The 20,422-nt window shown below is 44.5% G+C and overlaps 1 protein-coding gene across 3 annotated transcripts in view; it reads right to left on the reverse strand.

Moving 5' to 3' along the window:
- cox16 (cytochrome c oxidase assembly factor COX16) overlaps positions 1-18,625 on the reverse strand; it is an 85,486-nt gene extending 66,861 nt beyond the window's left edge. For 2 of the 3 annotated variants that reach the window (XM_070878892.1, XM_070878891.1), the window contains exon 1: positions 18,200-18,625. In XM_070878892.1, coding sequence (XP_070734993.1) covers positions 18,200-18,250 — 51 coding nt within the window. In that variant the 5' untranslated portion in view covers positions 18,251-18,625. The remainder of the gene's footprint in view (positions 1-18,199) is intronic. The other variant, XM_070878893.1, reaches the window with a different exon arrangement.
- Positions 18,626-20,422: the final 1,797 nt, after the last annotated feature.

The raw sequence follows: 20,422 nt of genomic DNA on the forward strand, positions 1-20,422 counted from the left end.
CGCCCCGTAACCCTTTATTCCCTTATCGCTCAAAAATCTGTCTATCTCCGCCTTAAATATATTCAATGACCCAGCCTCCACAGCTCTCTGGGGCAGAGATTTACAACTCTCAGAAGAAATTCCTCCTCATCTCAGTTTTAAATGGGCGGCCCCTTAATCTGAGACTATGCCCCCTAGTTTTAGTTTCCCCTATGAGTGGAAATATTCTCTCTGCATCTACCTTGTCGAGCCCCCTCATTATCTTATATGTTTCGATAAGATCACCTCTCATTCTTCTGAACTCCAATGAGTATAGGCCCAACTTCATTAGTCAACCCCCTCATCTCCGGAATCAACCTAATGAACCTTCTCTAAACAGCCTCCAATGCAAGTATATCCTTCCTTAAATACGGAGACCAAAACTGTACGCAGTACTCCAGGTGTGGCCTCAACAATACCCTGTACAGTTATAGCAGGACTTCTCTGCTTTTATACTCTATCCCCCTTGCAATAAATCACTGGGCTAGAAATGGAGCATTCGCATTTTGTGCTATGGATTAACTATTTCATATTTAGATTCAGCCTGGAGTAAAGCGCAGTGAGCCATTCACAAAGAAATGGAGAGATTCCTGATTCAAGGAGTACAGGGGTACAAGCTTAGTACCAAAGCAGGAGAGGGTTGAAAATGGTCAGTGTGGATCCTGTGATATTAGACAGCATGACAGGGCAAGACAATTGTACTGAGAAACCTTCTCTCATCTCAGCCTTTTTTTTTTGAAAAACAGTTCTTTAGGTAGACTACATATTCCCAGTAAGAACCATTACAATAATGACTCCATTGTCAAAGAAGATTGAAATAGGTTTTTTTTGAGTGCAGACAAGAAGAACGGCAATGACAGGGGGACACCAGCTGAGCTCCACACAACTAAGTCACTGATCTTGGGCACACAGCTTTTGAGGAAACATCAAAGGAGACTAAAAAAGGAAAAATCAAAAGGAAAGCTGTGCACAAGTGCTGAGTGGCATTGGCAGAAGGCTTACTGCAAGTCAGTTACAAGATGTGTGGGGCTCAGGGAATAGGGGAAAAAAATGTCGATGCAAATGACAAAGCAATTCTCAAAATATGCAAACACAATAAACAGAAGTGCCAGTTGCTGCTATCATTTTTGTCACCAATATAATTTGCAGTGGTTCAGAGACAAGATACTGCGGAATAAGATTTACAATGTACAATTGGGCTGACCTGACAACTTCATCGATCACAAAGTAAGGCCAATTGCCAAAGGTAAAATATAATTTATATCCCTGAAAACGTCTTCATATTTGGCTTACGATAAAAAGTAAAAATCAAAACTACTTTTGAACATGAACTATTTTTGCCACTGACTACCAGCTCTATTAATGTGTACCCAGTTTTTTTCAGCCATTCAGCAATGCATGGTCCCCAATCTGTGCTCATCTCCATGATGCAATGAAAATATTTCAGCGATGTCACTGTTTGCAGCACCGTACAACCAGTGAGCTGTTAAATATAGAACAATCGATACCTGGGAATAATTACAAGACAGGAATCTAGATTGAGTGGTTAGAAGGACATCAAACTGCAAGATCATCAACCAGCCAACATTAACAACTGTGAAAGCACTCCCTTGTGTTGGTCAGAATTTGTAATATGGGTCACTGATAATCTACCTGTTGCTCACCTATGCACCTTGGAAAACCTGTGGCTCAATGTTTCTCTGCACTTCTGTTCAAGGTCCGTCCAGCTATGTCATGTTTCCATAACATGGATTTTGTGCTGCTTCCTTTTTCCCATTTATTGGCTAAAAGGAGAAAGCAAGGTATTGCAAATATCCACTGACAGGAGCATGAATGAAATCAGGAGGTCACTGCATTTCGTGATGCAGCCCAGGGCCCCATCTACCCATAGTGTAACATGTTGGAACATTTCTGAAAGTGATCTTCAAGTAAGACCATGTTTGAGGTGAGACCCTTCAATAAAATGCTCATTGGTAATGCTAGCATACAAGTCCAGTAATTAAAGGTCTGTCCCTTGTAGCACTAAGCTATACAGACGAGATGACCCCAGGTTTGATTCCTGGTCTAGAGTGAACTATCCGACCTTAACCAGAGAAGTAATGAAAACACAACATCTGGCCGCAGTGCCCCTTGGCTGGTGGGGAGGGGGCAGGAAAGATGGTAGGCGGGGGCCAAAATATTAGCCGGTTACTATGCAGTGCCTCTTGCTGGAAAGTGTGCACCTGTACTCCTCAGATAAGAACCGATTTTCTAATGATTCCCCTATGATTGAATAGCCCACTGATGCTCATTGTCTAAACTCACACATGATGAATATTCCTTTCACCAAGGGGTATGGGCAGCATCTGTAACCTGTACCTCAGCAGGAGTCCAGGCCTTCAGGAGAAAAGGTTCACCATATATCGGCACAGAATATGCTGGGGAAAATAACGGTGAGTTAAAGATGCGCACTATTATTAGTGGTGAGGAAGCGATATGCTGCAAGTTGCAAATCACCACAAATTGCCAGATGATTTGCATCACTCCACTGTTAGCCTCAGAAAACAGGAGCCCGCCGTCAACCTACGTGAGTTTCAAGAAGTTGCTGTATTTACATTGTTAAAACAAACTAAACTTGCCACAGAAAAATTAGGGCTGGCACTTATCAATATAAGGACCCTTTTAATGATGAAAATGTTGTTCCTGAAATGCCGCTCAACCTCTCTGGCCCAGAAAGGGAACAACTGAAACTATGGAGTCTCACTCCTGCAGCTAGTAAATTGTTCCAAGAGGTTTTTAACAAAATGTTCTTACTTTTACTCTCTCTCTCAATCCGATCTTTCATTCCCTCTCATTATTTCTCTTTCTGTATTTAATTTGACTAATTCACTCTATTTCTTTCTCCGTCATTCCTTGGTTTCTTTCTCCATGAGAAGATACACTTGGTCCTGTCGTTCACCAAGATCCCAGATGCCCCACTGACCTCACCACACCGTTATCAGCTCGCACTTCCAGCAATTTGCGATGCAAACAATTTAATCTGAAGGGTGAGGGAAAAAAACATCTAACCAATGGGGCACAGTGTAAGATGCCCCGCACCAGCAAATTCTGGGTTAATGCTTCTATTCACATGTGGGAGCACAGCTATTTTATGTAGTCTTTTTTTCCCTGCCAACAGCAGTTGCCAGCAGAAACACTACATTTTGATTGCGCTACATGACCTTGATAAGCAATAACATTCACACAAAAACGTTAATGACTGATGCCATTACTGCAGGTTTATTGAGCAATAATCTGCAGTTAATGTCTGTGCTGAGAATTTTTATGGCGATGTAATAATTTTTCTGGTTTTAAATTCAAAAAGAACTCTTCAATAAATTGCAAAAAGATAAGAGTGCAATTGTGTGTGAAAACCATGTTTGTTTCAGTTGCCCAAAGATAATTTTTCTCACACCACTGAAACAAATACTACAGATGTATGAAACACCTCCAGGCCAAGTTAGTGCGATTAGACTCCAGGCCAGCTACTGTCATTTTATAACTGGACTTACGACTTATTTTGTGCATTAAATCAGATTGAGCCACGGGAACGTAGCATAGTGGTTATGTTACTGGACTAGTAATCCAACCTGGACTAATGATCTGGAGCCACAAGTTCACATCCCACCATGGCAGCTGTGGAATTTAAATTTGGTTAATTCAATAAATCTGCAATGAAAAGCTAGTATCAGTAACGATGACCATGGTAAAAACCCTTTTGGTTCACAAAGTATGTGGGTTTGGAGTCACATATAGGCCAGAGCAGGTAAGGAAATCTGTCACAACACTGTGGTTGACTCTTTACAGTCCTGTGTCAGTATCTGCTATGGCTCAGTGAGTAGCACACTCGCCTCGGAGTCAGGAGGTTGTTGGTTCAAGTTCCACTCCAGGGACCTGAGCACAAAAAAAACTCTAGGCTGACAGTGCAGTATGGAGGGAGTGCTGCACTGTCGAAGATGCCATCTTTCAGATGAGAAGTTAATCTGAGGCCCCGTCTGCTCTCTCAAGTGGATGTAAAAGATCCCATGGCACTATTTCGAAGAAGAGCAGGGGAGTTATCCCCGGTGTCCTGGCCAATATTTATCCCACAATCAACATAACAAAAAAAACAGATTATCTGGTCATTATCACTTTGCTGTTGGAGGGAGCTTGCTTTGTGCAGCGGGAGCTTGCTTTGTGCAAATTGGCTGCCACATTACAACAGTGACTACACTCCAAAAAGTACTTCATTAGCTGTAAAGCGCTTTGAGATGTCCGGTGGTCATGAAAGGCTATATAAATCCAAGTCTTTCTTTCTTTCTTTCTGTCTCTGAAATGGCCGAACAAGCCACTCAGTATCAAAACACTTCACCTCACCACCACCTTCTCAGAGGCAATTGAGTTAAGTGATCCCACAATCAATTGATTGGATCAAAACTCTGCAGTCCTGCGACATCATGAATGATGGTAGACAATTAAACAACGGGAGGAGGAGGCTCATGAATATCCCCATCCTCAATGATGGCGGAGCCCAGCAGGTGAGTGCAAAAGACAAGTCTGAAGCATTTGCAACCATCTTCAGCCAGAAGTGATGATACAGTTTTGGCCTCCTCCGGAGGTCCCCATCATTACAAAAGTCAGTCTTCAGCCAATTTGATTTACTCCAAGTGCCGAGCACACCGGATACAGCAACAGCTATGGACCCCGACAACATCCCGGCTGTTGTGCTGAAGTTATGTGCTCCAGAACTAGCCATGCCTCGACCAAAGCTGTTCCAGTGGAGCTACAACACTACCCGACAATGTGGTAAACTGCCCAGGTATGTCCTGTCCACAAAAAGCAGGACAAATCCAATCCGGCCAATTACCACCCCATCAATCTACTCTCAATCATCATAAAAATGATGGAAGGTGCCATCGTCAATGCTATCAAGCAGCACTTACTCATCAACAACCTGCTCACTGATGCTCAGTTTGGGTTCCACCAAGATCACTCGGCTCCCGACCTCATTATAGCTTTGGTCCAAACATGGACATAAGAATTGAATTCCAGAGGTGAGGCGAGACTGACTGCCCTTGATATCAAGGCAGCATTTGACCAAGTGTGACATCAAGGAGCCGTAGTAAAAACTGAAGTCAATGGAAATCAGGGGGTAAAATCTCCATTGGTCGGAGTCATACCTAGCACAAAGGAAGATGGTTGTGGTTGTTGGGAGGTCAAATCATCTCAGCCCCAGGACATCGCTGCAGGAGTTCGGCAGGGCAGTGTCCTAGGCCCAACCATCTCCAGCTGCTTCATCACTGCAGCAACTCACTAAGGTTTCTTCAGCAGTACCTCCCAAACCCACGACCTCTACCACCTTGAAGGACAAGGGCAGCAGGCGCATGTGAACACCACCACCTGCAAGTTCCCCACCATCCTGACTTGGACATATATTGTCGTTCCTTCACCATCGCTCCTTCATCATCACTGGGTCAAAATCACTCTGGAAGTACCTTCACCACAGGGACTGCATCAGTTCACCACCACCTACCTTCGAGGGCAATTAGGGATGGGCAATAAATGAAGGCTTTGCCAGTGACACCTGCTTCCCATGAATGAATAAAAAAAGACTTGCAGAATATTACAGTCACTCAGTAGAACCATTGCACTCTCCATGGCCTCAAGTATGAAGTTATCCACTGGATTTTAGTTGACTCGATTAAATCTAATCTATAAATGAGAAAATATTATTCAACAAGCCCATCTGCATGGAGTGGATACTCTGCCAGTAAATACCAGCCAGTGCTCGAAGCTCTGAATATCAGAGTAAAGATGGGTAGATTTCATCTATATAGCAAAATCGGAAGCATGTTCATCATGTTCGACTTTACGATTTTGCTATAAATGGTAAAAAAAGGAATGCTTCCCTCTATGTGTACAGGAAACCAATATCTATACCCAGTAGAGCATGGTCCATAAAATGTTAATGGCCTAATCCTGTGATGAATGTTGCCGTTCCCTACACCATTCCCCAGAAATGGCTGTTACCCAGCACTCTTGCTATTTGAATACCAATGGCAGAGGCCAGTGGGCGGGTGGGAGGGGGAAGAAAAAGAAACTCAGGCCACAACCATCCCCAAAACAAAGATGAGCCATGCCTCTCTCTTTCACAGGCCCAGGCAGTGTACAAGTCCTGCGAATAGGAGACAGTCTTTTCACTCAGGACTGCTGTTGACTTTCCAGCGATGCGGATACCCATTTAGCAGCTTGAAGCCCATTTTAGAGTTCTTTACTCAAGGGAATTATTCATGTAGAAACTCCCACCAGTTCCCCCAGAAGGTATTTGAATCAGGAATCCTCAGCTGTAAACCTTACCACTGGAGCATATGGACTTACCATATTGCAATGCAGAGGAAAATAAACTAGCAAGGTACTGATTGAGGACGCCAACGTTGGCGCGTCTGTCCTCCCAGAGGATTTGCAGGATCTTGCGGCCCTGGACAATGTGGACCACTTTCCATACCTTGGGAGCCTATTATCAGCAAGGACAGACATCGACGAGGTCCAACACTGCCTCCAGTGCGCCAGTGTAGACTTCGGCCGCCTGAGGAAGAGTGTGTTCGAAGATCAGGCCCTCAAATCTGGCACCAAGCTCATGGTCTACAGGGCTGTAGTGATACCCACTCTCCTGTATGGCTCATGGACATGGACCATATACAGTAGAAACCTCAAATCGATGGAGAAATACCACCAACGATGTCTCCACAAGATCCTGCAAATCCCCTGGGAGGACAGACGCACCAACGTCAGTGTTGTCAATCAGGCCAACATCCCCAGCATCGAAGCACTGACTACACTCGACAAGTTCCGTTGGGCGGGCCACATTGTTCGCATGCCAGACACGAGACTCCTAAAGCAAGCGCTCTAATCGGAACTCCTACACGGCAAGTGAGCCCCAGGTGGGCAGAGGAAACGTTTCAAGGACACCCTCAAAGCCTCCTTGATAAAATGCAACAGCCCCACCAACACCTAGGAGTCCCTGGTCAAAGACTACCCTAAGTGGAGGAATTGTATCCGGGACGGCGCTGAGCACCTCAAGTCTCGTCGCTGAGAGCATGCAGAAAACAAGCGCAGGCAGCGGAAGGACTCCCCTACCCACCCTTTCCCTCAATGACTGTCAGAGACTGTAATTCCCGTATTGGACTGTTCAGTCACCTAAGAACTCACTTTTAGAGTGGAAGTAAGTCTTCCTCGATTTCGAGGGACTGCCTATGATGATACTATACCATTCAACTGTTGTGGAGATGCTCACAATGAGCTGAAGGATATTGCGATATGATAGCAGCGTTGTAGTAGAGAACATTCAAAAGTCCTATGTCAACAATCCTGATGTGCTTTTCAATGTTAATTGTGTCCACACATAGTTAAACCTGTCCTGTCACATTATCAGTAGAATTTTCCGATTAATGTGACAGTTTATGATAATAGAGAACATTTAAGAACTGTTTTGCGTCTGTGTGCAGTCGCCGGTTCCGGCCACCAAGTGATAATGCAGAGTAACTTTGCTCTGTCTCTTCATCTCCCACGCTATCTGGTGTGCTTTATTCAAGCTGATCTTGTTCTGGGCTAACGTAATGTTGCGCTTAATTTTATATATTCCAATTTATTTTGTTCCCCTTTTCTTTTGTCTGTCCAGGTTGTGGTCTCTGCAGGTTGTGGTCTCCCCCTGCTGTTTTACTGGAGTAGTGAATCTACAGTTCAGTGCTGTTTGAGATGAGGAATGAGTCACCCCTCCTGGCACTTGAATGCCTTTGATGGATTGCTTGGTGAAGGCAAAACATGCTGGGCAGGAACTTCCTTATATGTTACACCGAAATAAAGACGTGTGCATGGTGTAATGCCGGCTTTTGGGCGCAAAAGATCAAAGAAATTCAGGCAGAAGTGACTACTGCCCGTTTTTACACTGCGCCCAGATTTCCACAATCTTTCACGCCAATTCTGCAAAATCTCTGCCAAAACCCTCTGCCGCTCAGTAACACGAGCCCAACCGCAGTAACACGAGCCCAACCACAGTAACATTAATGAAACTTTATTAGTGATGTGCTTCAGCACTTTTCAGATCCTCTGTCTGTTATGGTGAACGTAATTTTTTTAATTTGGGACCCGACAGTTACGTGCAGAATACTTCTGCACAGCTTCCACTTCATTCGGTAGCTTCTGGGTCATTGGCAGGAATCATTCCGTATCAACATAGAAACATAGAAAATAGGTGCAGGAGTAGGCCATTCGGCCCTTCGAGCCTGCACCACCATTCAATAAGATCATGGCTGATCATTCCCTCAGTACCCCTTTCCTGCTTTCTCTCCATGCCCCTTGATCTCCTTAGCCGTAAGGGCCATATCAAACTCCCTCTTGAATATATCCAATGGACTGGCATCAACAACTCTCTGCGGCAGGAATTCCACAGGTTAACAACTCTCTGAGTGAAGAAGTTTCTCCTCATCTCAGTCCTAAATGGCCTACTCCTTATCCTAAGACTGTGTCCCCTGGTTCTGGACTTCCTCAACATCAGGAACATTATACCCACATCTAACCTGTCCCGTCCCGTCAGAATTTTATATGTTTCTATGAGATCCCCACTCATCCTTCTAAACGCCAATGTATAAAGGCCCAGTTGATCTAGTCTCTCCTCATATGTCAGTCCAGGGAATCAGTCTGGTGAACCTTCGCTGCACTCCCTCAATAGCAAGAACGTCCTTCCTCAGATTAGGAGACCAAAACTGCACACAATATTCCAGGTGAGGCCTCACCAAGGCCCTGTACAACTGCAGTAAGACCTCCCTGCTCCTATACTCAAATCCCCTAGCTATGAAGGCCAACATACCATTTGACTTCTTCACCACCTGCTGTATCTGTATGCCAACTTTCAATGATTGATGAACCATGACACCCAGGTCTCGTTGCATCTCCCCTTTTCCTAATCTGCCGCCATTCAGATAGTATTCTGTCTTTGCGTTTTTGCCCTCGAAGTGGATAACTTCACATTTATCTACATTGTATTGCATATGCCATGCATTTGCCCACTCACCTAACCTGTCCAAGTCACCCTGCAGCCTCTTAGCTTCCCCGCCAAAGCTCACACCGCCACCCAGTTTAGTGTCATCTGCAAACTTGGAGATATTACACTCAATTCCTTCATCTAAATCGTTAATGTATATTATAAAGAGCTGGGGTCCAAGCACTGAGCCCTGCGGCACTCCACTAGTCACTGCCTGCCATTCTGAAAAGGACCCGTTTATCCTGACTCTCTGCTTACTGTCTGCCATCCAGTTCTCTATTCACGTCAGTATATTACCTCCAATACCACGTGCTTTGATTTTGCACTCCAATCTCTTGTGTGAGACCTTGTCAAAAGCCTTTTGAAAGTCCAAATACACCACATCCACTGGTTCTCCCTTGTCCACTCTACTAGTTACAGCCTCAAAAAATTCCCGAAGATTTGTCAAGCATGATTGCCCCTTCATAAATCCATGCTGACTTGGACCGATCCTGTCACTGCTTTCCAAATGCGCTGCTATTTCATCCTTAATAATTGATTCCAACATTTTCCCCACTACTGATGTCAGGCTAAGCGGTCTATAATTACCCGCTTTCTCTCTCCCTCCCTTTTTAAAAAGTGTTGTTACATTAGCTACCCTCCAGTCCATAGGAACTGATCCAGAGTCGATAGACTGTTGGAAAATGATCACCAATGCATCCACTATTTCTAGGGCCACTTCCTTAAGTACTCTGAGATGCAGACTCTCAGGCCCCGGAGATTTATCGGCCTTCAATCCCATCAATTTCCCGCCTAATAAGGATATCCTTCAGTTCCTCCTTCTCACTAGACCCTCGGTTCCCTAGTACTTCCTGAAGGTTATTTGTGTCTTCCTTCATGAAGACAGAACCAAAGTATTTGTTCAATTAGTCTGCCATTTCTTTGCTCCCCATTATAAATTCACCTGAATCTGACTGCAAGGGACCTACGTTTGTCTTCACTAATCTTTTTCTCTTCTCATATTTATAGAAGCTTTTGCAGTTAGTTTTTATGTTCCCGGCAAGCTTCTTCTCCTACTCTATTTTTCCCCTCTTAATTAAACCCTTTGTCCTCCTCTGCTGAATTCTAAATTTCTCCCAGTCCTCAGGTTTGCTGCTTTTTCTGGCCAATTTATATGCTTCCACCTTGGATTTAACACCATCCTTAATTTCCCTTGTTAGCCACGGTTGAGCCACCTTCCCAGTTTTATTTTTACTCCAGACGGGAATGTACAATTGCTGAAGTTCATCCATGTGATCTTTAAATGTTTGCCATTGCCTCTCCACCGTCAACCCTTTAAGTTTCATTTGCCAGTCTATTCTAGCCAATTCACGCCTCAAACCATCGAAGTTACCTTTCCTTAAGTTCAGGACCCTAGTTTCTGAATTAACTGTGTCACTCTCCATCTTAATAAAGAATTCTACCGTGTTATGGTCACTTAAATATACTTATGGTTGCTGATAAACCCATTTTCAGCTGCATTAATAAAACTGCACAAGGTTACCACTCTTAAATACATCAATGAATACTTTTTAAATGGAAAGAAAAAAAATGCACAACCACATTCGATTACACTGCCCGACTGCACTGGTTCATGAAGAATGTGATTATACAAATGAATTTTAGCAGAAACTTGAACTGTAACCTAACCAGCGCAATTTCCGTGTAATTTCCCGATTCAGCCTAAAGCAGAAATTCTACTCCACTTTCAGACTTTGATTTTCCTGCAGAAGGAATATGGCATCAGTTCGGTGCTTTCTTTGGGTCCCGATTGTTTACACTGAGTTTCATTTGTTTGACACCGGGTTTTTACGGCGCACGCTAATGACATTCTCGGGAACTTTTGGTATAACTCACCGGCAGGGAGATCGGAGTAAATTTCAGCGTGACTTGCCAATTACATTGTTTCAGGAAATTCCAGGCCAACGTTTCAGCTGTGGGCCAAATCAGTTGCCCTTTGTCCGGGCACCTTTGCCTTACATCCCATCTGTATTACTCCCAACCCATGTCCCCCAACCCCCTCAGCCCTTTTGGTTCATTCTTGGGGGCTTCTTGATGGCTATTCGCAAAGTTGTGCTTCTCATACTTTGATCTTAATTAAGAATTCAGCCCTGCAACCAACTGCATTCACGGGCCCATCCTGAAATGGAGAAAAATACTGCATGCTGAATATCACGAGCCTCTCCCGACTCATGGCCTCAGACTCTGTCTGGGCTCCACACCTTGGTGTTCTCCGCAGCAAATTTTTACACCCATATAGACTGTAATATACACGAGATAATCAGACTCAGTATGCCTTATCTCCACCGAGCCTTCAGTGAAATCAATTACTTTCTACAGTAAAGAAAACAAGCAATCAGATTCCCAACCTGACATGGTGTAGATTCCATCCTCACAATGCAAGTTTTTAAGTCCCCTCAAACCCTCCCACCACACTTGGCAGGTCGTCTCTGATCATCCCTACCCCACATACCCACTTCCCTCTCACACGCTGTTCAGGAACTTTTTCCGTCCTCCTGCATTGGCTCCTCATTAAGCATAACATTTTTAACCCCACTACAGATCCCCGACACTCTGGGCTTTCCCGTCACTGAGCAGCTCTTCCAGCCACCCCTCCCTCGCCAAGATGTTTACCAGCCCCTGTTGCCTGACTTTTCCTCCCTGCCCCCTTCGCCCCTCATGTCACCTTCCACTCCCACCTCCTCATCCCCTCCTTCCACTCCCTAAGAGAATGTAATTTGACATTTGCAATCACAGGCAGTAAAGTATGTGCCAAACTATTTTGTTATTTGTTCCTGCAGGATACGGGCATGATTGTTTGTTGTGTGTGACAGAGAATATTGGTGCAACAACATAAAATTCGTAGGTGTATGAATTCTGCTAGTTTTCAATAGCATTTAATTGCCAATTAAGGAATCAGGTCACTAAGACAGCACACTTAAAAGTACCAAGAGTGAGAAACACCTAGGAGTGTGGTGAATGGGAAACAGAGACAAATTAATGAAGGTACCAATTAAGAGAGAAAATTTGACCACAACAGCAACTTGCATTTATATAGCGCCTTTAACATGGCAAGACATCCCAAGGCACTTAAACAAGAGCACTATCAATATAAACATTTTGATACTGAGCCGCAAGAGGAGATATCAGGCAGATGGCCAAAAGCTTGGTCAAAGAGGTAGGTTTTTAAAGAGCACCTTAAAGGAGGAGAGATGGAAAGACGGAGAGGTTTACGGAGGGAATTCCAGAGCTAAGGGCCGAGGCAACTGAAAGCATGGCTGCCAATGATGGAGCGATTAAAATCAGAGATGCGCAGGAGTCCAGAATTGGAGGAGCACAGAGATCTCTAACCTCCTCCAGCCCTACAAGCCTTAAAGAGATAGGGAGGGGCGAGCCCATGGAGCGATTTGAAAACAAGGATGACGATTTTCAAATTGAGACGATGTCAGACCAGGAGCTAATGTAGGTCAGCAAACACAGGATGGGTGAACAGGACTTGATGCGAATTAAGATACGGACAGCAGAGTTTTGGAGGACCACATGTTGATGTAGGGTGGAAGATGGGAGGCCGGTCAAGAGAGCATTGGAATAGTCAAGTCTGGAGGTAACAAAGGGATTGATGAGAGTTTCAGCAACAAATGAGCTGAGGCAGGGGCAGAGTCAAGAGATGTTTCAAAGGTGGAAGGAGGCAGTCTTGGTGATAGAGCAAACGTGATCAAAAGCTCATGTCGGAATCAAGCCCAACAGCAAGGTTGGTAACAGTCTGCCTCAGCTTCCGACAGTTTCCAGAGATAGAAACGGTGGTCAGGGAAAGGAGTTTGTGGTGGGGACCAAAGACAATGGCTTCAGTCTTCCCAATATTTAGCTGGAGCAAATTCCTGCTCATCCAGTATTTGATGTTAGCCAAGCAGTGTGACAAATCAAAGACTGCAAGGAGTCGAGAGAGGTGGTGGTGAGATAGAGCTGTCGTCAGCGAACATGAGGAACCTGATGTTTTGCTTTCAGATGATATCACCGAGGTGCAGCATGTAGATGAGAAATAGAAGGGGTTCAGGGATTGATCTTCATGGGACTCGAGGTAACAGTGTGGGAATGGGGAGCAAAGTTATTGCAGGTGCTTCTCTGGCTACAATTCGATAGATAAGAATTGTACCAGGCAAGGACAATCAAACAGGGAGGGTCATGAGATTTAATAGTAGACAGGGCTTCCTGAGCTGGGTTGATTTAAAAATAGAAAGTTTAAGTGCTCCTGATATGTTGCTAAATGTAAACATTGGTAATACAGTAAGTTTCAGACAGAAAACAATCTAGCCCACTTTGACACAGTATTTCCTTGGTGCATTTCTAATAACCCTAAAACCCATTTACTGGTCTCCTAAAGGTCTGTAGAGACCTCTGCTGATAGTTAAAGGGAAGTGTTTCCCTTTGCCTAGATTAAAGGGAAGTGCATCCATTGGCCGAGATTAAAAGGATGTGTATCCCTGGGCAGAAATCAAAGGGAATTCCCATCCCTGGGCACAGATCAAAGGGAATTCCCTTGGCACTGATTAAAAGGAAATCTCTGGGCATAGATCAAAGGGAAGTGTATCCCTGGGCACAGATTAAAAGGAAGTGGCTGTCACGATTCCTTCATTACAACAGTGACTAAACTTCAATAGTACTTCATTGGTTGTAAAGTGCTTTGGGACGTCCTGAAGCTGTGAAAGACACTACATAAATCCAAGTTCTTTCTTTTCTGAGGTTAAGAGGTTCTGGATCAACTCCCAAGCCAACACCAAAGTCGCAACCCTTATAAACATGGAGCCACACCAGCATGCAGGATGCTTTTCCAAACCAATAACATGACTGAAGTAACCTGGAGGGGCGATCGCCCAAAGTGGTAGGTCATCCGGGACAGAAAATTCAACGGTTCTTTTAAATGGTAATGAATAAGTGTTTTTATTTTTTCCATAGATACCTTGAGTGAGAGGTGATTCACTAACTCTTGTTCCCCTTTGATCACACATTAGATTATGTCTACAATGTACCAATTACTGGTGCCCATCCCAGGCCACGTCTAATACTCTCATACGTCCTCCTTCTTTCTTTTGCCTTGACATTCACTCAGCTGCATCCGTTCTGAGCTCAAATGCCACCCACATTCCTCTCACATAGAAACATAGAAAACAAGTGCAGGAGTAGGCCATTCGGCCCTTCGAGTCTGCACCACCAGTCAATAAGATCATAGCTGATCATTCCTTCAGTACCCCTTTCCTGCTTTCTCTCCAGACCCCTTGATCCCCTTCACCGAAAGGACCATATCTAACTCCCTCTTAAATATATCCAATGAACTGGCATCAACAACTCTCTGCGGCAGGGAATTCCACAGCTCAACAACTCTGAGTGAAGAAGTTTCTCCTCATCTCAGTCCTAAATGGCCTACCCCTTATCCTAAGACTATGTCCCCTGGTTCTGGACTTCCCCAACATCGAGAACATTCTTCCCGCATCTAACCTGTCCAGTCCCGTCAGAATGAGATCCCCTCTCATCCTTCTAAACGCCAGTGAATAAAGGCCCAGTTGATCCAGTCTCTCCTCATATGACAGCCCAGCCATCCCTGGAATCAGTCTGGTGAACCTTCACTGCACTCCCTCAATAGCAAGAACGTCCTTCCTCAGACAAGGAGACCAAAACTGAATACATTATTCCACTAAGGCCCTGTACAACTGCAGTAAGACCTCCCTGCTCCTATATTCAAATCCCCTAGCTATGAAGGCCAACATACCATTTGCCTTCTTCACCGCCTGCTGTACCTGCATGCCCACTTTCAGTGACTGATGAACCATGACACCCAGGTCTCATTGCACCTCCCCTTTTTCTAGTCTGCCGCCATTCAGATAATATTCTGCCTTCATGTTTTTGCCCCCAAAATGGATAACCTCACATTTATCTACATTATACTGCATCTGCCACGTATTTGCCCACTCACCTAATCTGTCCAAGTCACCCTGCAGCCTCTTAGCGTCCTCCTCACAACGCCACCCAGTTTAGTGTCATCTGCAAACTTGGAGATATTACACTCCATTCCTTCATCCAAATCGTTAATGTATATTGTAAAGAACTGGGGTCCCAGCACTGAGCCCTGCAGCACCCCACTAGTAACTGCCTGCCATTCTGAAAAGGACCCGTTTATCCTGACTCTCTGCTTCCTGTCTGCCAACCAGTTCTCTATCCACGTCAGGACATTACCCCCAATACCATGCGCTTTGATTTTGTACACCAATCTCTTGTGCGGGACCTTGTCAAAAGCCTTTTGAAAGTCCAAATACACCACATCCACTGGTTCTCCCTTGTCCACTTTGCTAGTAACATCCTCAAAAAATTCCAGAGGATTCGTCAAGCATGATTTCCCTTTCATAAATCCATGCTGACTTGGACCGATCCTGTCACTGCTTTCCAAATGCACTGTTATTTCATCGTTAATGATCGATTCCAACATTTTGCACACTACTGATGTCAGGCTAACTGGTCTATAATTATCCGCTTTCTCTCTCCCTCCTTTTTTAAAAAGTACCGTTACATTAGCTACCCTCCAGTCCATAGGAACTGATCCAGAGTCGATAGATTGTTGGAAAATGATCACCAATGCATCCACTATTTCTAGGGACACTTCCTTAAGTACTCTGGGATGCAGACTATCAGGACCCGGGGATTTATCGGCCTTTAATCTCATCAATTTCCCTAACACAATTTCCCACCTAATAAGGATATCTTTCAGTTCCTCATTCTCACTAGACCCACTGTCCCTTAGTACATTTGGAATGTTATTTGTATCTTCCTTTGTGAAGACAGAACCGAAGTATTGGTTCAATTGGTCTGCCATTTCTTTGTTCTCCATTATAAATTCACCTGAATCCGACTGCAAGAGACCTACGTTTGTCTTTACTAATCTTTTTCTCTTCACATATTTATAAAGCTTTTGCAGTCAGTTTTTATGCTCCCTGCAAGCTTCCTCTCGTACTCTATCTTCCCCTTCTTAATTAAACCCTTAGTCCTCCTCTGTTGAATTCTAAATTTCTCCCAGTCCTCAGGTTTGTTGCTTTTTCTAGCCAATTTATATGCCTCTTCCTTGGTTTTAACACTATCCTTAATTTCCCTAGTTAGCCATGGTTGAGCCACCTTTCCAGTTTTATTTTTACTCCAGACAGGGATGTACAATTGCTGAAGTTCATCCATGTGATCTTTAAATGTTTGCCATTGCTTATCCACCATCAACCCTTTAAGTATCATTTGCCAGTCTATTCTAGCCAATTCACGCCTCATACCGTTAAAGTTACCTTTCCTTAAGTTCACAGCTACTATCCATCAAGCCACACTGCCCCCCCACCTCAGCCCTCTCTTTTCATCAACCCCACACCCCTCTCTTTTCAACAGTCCCGCACTGCTCTGCAACTTCCCATTTTTGTGTGACTACTAAAATGGTGGAATGGAGAAAAAGAAAAGCAAGGTTTAGAGAGGTAAAATATTTACTGTGTACTTGTTGATCTATTGTGGCAACTATTGGACTGTCGAAAAGGGTGGGGTGTGGTGAAGGAGTGAGGGACGAAGTGGGGAAGTCATATATTTTTCGTCCTTCACCTAAATATATTTAATTTTATATTATAGTTTAGTAGCATTGCAATTTGGGAAGCAGAGAACTTGAGTGTAGCTGGGAGTATACCAATTCCTCTTCTGTACAAGCTAAGAAGCTGAAAGATGTAAAACAGGCTGACGAATGGTCATCGAACTGAAACATTAACTCTGTTTCTCTCTCCACAGACGCTGCCTGACCCATGCTGAGTATTCCCAACATTTTCTGTTTTTATTTCAGATTTCCAGCATCCACAGTATTTTGTGTACAGTACAGCGACAACACTGGCATCTATCCGACAATATGGAAAATTTCCCAGGTATGTCCTGTCCCGTCCCCAAAAAGCAGGGCACATCCAATCTGGCCAATTACTACCCCATCAGACTACTCTCAATCATCAGCAAAGTGATGGAAGGTGTCGTCGACAGTACTATCAAGCGGCACTTGCTCACCAATGCCCAGTTTGGGTTCCGCCATGACCACTTGGCTCCAGACCTCATTACAACCTTGGTCCAAACATGGACAAGACAGCAGAATTCCAGATTCAGATTGAATGCCCTCGACATCAAGGCAGCATTTGACCGAGTGTGGCATCAAGGAGCCCTAGTAAAACTGAAGTCAATGGAATCAGGGGGGGAAACTCTCCACTGGCGGGAGTCATACTTAACACAAAGGAAGATGTTTGTGGTTGTTGGAGGTCAATCATCACAGCTCCAGGGATATCGCTGAAGGAGTTCCTCAGGCCAGTGTCCAAGGCCCAACCATCTTCAGCTGCTTCATCAATGACCTTCCCTCCATCATGTCAGAAGTGGGGATGTTCACTGATGCCTGCAGTGTTCAGTGCCATACGCAACTCCTCAGATAATGAAGTAGTCCATGCCCGCATGCAGCAAGACCTGGACGACATTCAGGCTTGGGCTGATGTGTGGCAAGTAACATTCGGCAACACCTCACAAACCCGCGACCTCTGCTCCCTAGAAGGACAAGGGCAGCAGGGGCATGGGAACATCACCACCTCCAAGTTACCATCCAAGTCACACACCATCCTGACTTGGAAGTATATCGCCCTGATGTATATGTCCGTCTCAGGTAAGTGTAATTGTTTTTTCTTTTTTGGGGGCGATTTATGTGGCGGTGACATGGGCTATGTATTGGGAATGTTTTTGGTGGGGGTTTTTTTACACATTGAAGTTAATCTTTATCTTACTTATCCCTTTCTCCTTCGGCACCCCACTTTCTCTTCCTTCCCCGTGCCTTTTTTCGTCAAGTCTCAATTTTGTTCTGCCCTTGTCCCATTACCCCTTCCCCTCTGACCCCCATTCCTTCTCCCTCCACCCGCCCCTTCCCCACTCCAACCCCCACCTCATTCTCACCTCTACTCTCCCCCTTGTCCCCTTTCTCCCTTCAGCCCCGTCTGCTTTCTTCACCATCACCCCCTCTCTCCCAAATCCCACTCTCCTCTCCCTTTAACCCCTCCCCAATATCCCCTCTCCCATATCTGCCCCGCGGTCACTCACCAGCATGGGGAGCCCGAACTTCAGCGTCTTGCTCCTGCTCAGCGGACCCATCACCCCAGGCCAGGTCAGGCCTCCAGTAACGGCCCTCGGTACTCAGCCCTGCCGGGTGGAGGCAGAGAGTCAAAACAGCCTTGGCCGCCGGGGAATCTTTTTGCCGCTGCGCGCATGCACGCTTGCGTCCGGTGCAGCGCCGAGAACGCTCCGGGGGAGAGGCTGGGTGCGGTGCGATCAGGCCCGGCCCGGCCCGCGAGGCTGCTGCCTGAACCCACTCAGTTAACAGGAAACAAACTCACTCAATTCCAATCTAAAACCTTTCATCTCTCTTCAAAATCAACCACAGCTCAACTTATTTAAAATGGACCTTTCACTCCATGAAATCAGAAATATCACTCCTAACCCAACATCTTTTCACTGTTCAGAGCCCTGTGTCAATGTTGGTCATTGGTACTCGAGCTGTGATGCTCAGTGTTTTATGAATTATGGATCCCTTTTATTAAATTACATGAAAGGGGTATTGGGGCCACAACTTCTTGGATTTTCGAACTGACAGGTGTTTTTAATGCCCAGAAAATTCTCGAATGTGAAGCAAATAACGTTTTTATTACAAATGTTCCTCAATATCTTAAAAAGTGAAATTATTGGTTATTAAGACTACTTATTGTTTTTTTTTAAAATCAGTCGTGTAGCAATCATCTGAACTCAGCACTCGTTGCCCAGATGCAGACATGAACAGTGGTCGAGGTACTGGAGAGGAATCAATGCCAAAGAGGCATTCCCCACCATGAAGTGGATCAGTGATTTCAGGAGATAAAGTGGGAAGGAGAAAAACTTAGCAGACCCTTTATTTTGAATTATTGCATATTTAATAAGATGCCCTATTATATATAAACTGTAGATGGCAGTATGGTAAAACAGAAACTATCATGCGCATCTGAAAGACTTGCATTTATATAGCACCTTATAAGGTCTCTCAAAAAGGCATCAAAGTAGGCAAACACCAGAAGTCATCCTCGACTCCGAGGGACTGCCTAAGAAGAGTTGGCAACAGCTTCAGAGCTTTAAACCCAAGCTTTAATATTTATAGCAGAAACCCATTCCCTTAACCACTCAAAGGGGAACGATAACATAGTGGTTATGTTACTGGACCAGTAATCCAGAGTCCCTGGACTAATAATCTGGAGACATGAGTTCAGATTCCACCAAATCAGCTGGGGGAATTTAAATTCAGTTAATTAAATAAATCTGCAATTTAAAAAAAATAGCTAGTATCAGTAATGGTGACCATGAAACTATCAGATTGGAAAAAAATCAACTGGTTCACTAATGTCCTTTAGGGAAGGAAATCTGCCATCCTTACCTGGTCTGGCCTATATGTAACTCCAGACCCACAGCAATGTGGTTGACTCTTAACTGCCCTCCGAAATGGCCAAACAAGCCACTCAGTTGTACCAAACTGCTACAATAAAGTCAGCACTGTGAGAGTGCCTTCACCACACGGACTGCAGCGGTTCAAGTAGGCGGCTCACCACCACCTTCTCAAGGGCAATTAGGCATGGGAAATACATGCCAACCTTGCCAGCAATGCCGACATCCCATGAACGAATACATTTTAAAAATCTATTAGATACATTTTGAAAATAATCATCAGCAGGTTGATTTTGTAGACAAAGTATTTTTTTCAAATGACTAATGCAATATTAAGCTCAGCAGTTGGAGTTTATAACATTTTAGGAAATTATATTTCAGGTTTTCGATGCTTCCATGGCACCTGAAAAGAATGAAAGTTTATAAATACAGTGTAACACCATTTACAGTTGGTGTTAATGTGATTTGCCTGCTATAAGCAGAGGACGGTAAAACTATAACAGGTTGATTGAACGTCTGATGAAGTACACTCTGCACTGTTTGTGAAACTCCGCATTCCCGTGAACATCTATGTCACTGTTTGAGGACTTTGTCGTTTGGACTTCATCGCAGCTTCCTGGTGGGAGCTTCAATAAATCACTGAGATGAAGCTGCTACGCAACAGCCAATGGCAATAAAGAAAGCGTTTAGCGGCTTTAGGGCCCAATTAGTTGGAATCCATTTATCGAAGCAAAGGGCCGATTTCACAAGCAGGCCCTTTCCCCAAGTTGACTCTCCTCCAAGATTTTGACACACGGTGTGTAAATCAGTAAATACAGGGGATTAATAAAATGCAAAGAATTTATTGAACTGCCTGAA

Source organism: Pristiophorus japonicus, chromosome 4, assembly GCF_044704955.1.
Source record: "Pristiophorus japonicus isolate sPriJap1 chromosome 4, sPriJap1.hap1, whole genome shotgun sequence".
NCBI lineage: Eukaryota > Metazoa > Chordata > Chondrichthyes > Pristiophoridae > Pristiophorus > Pristiophorus japonicus.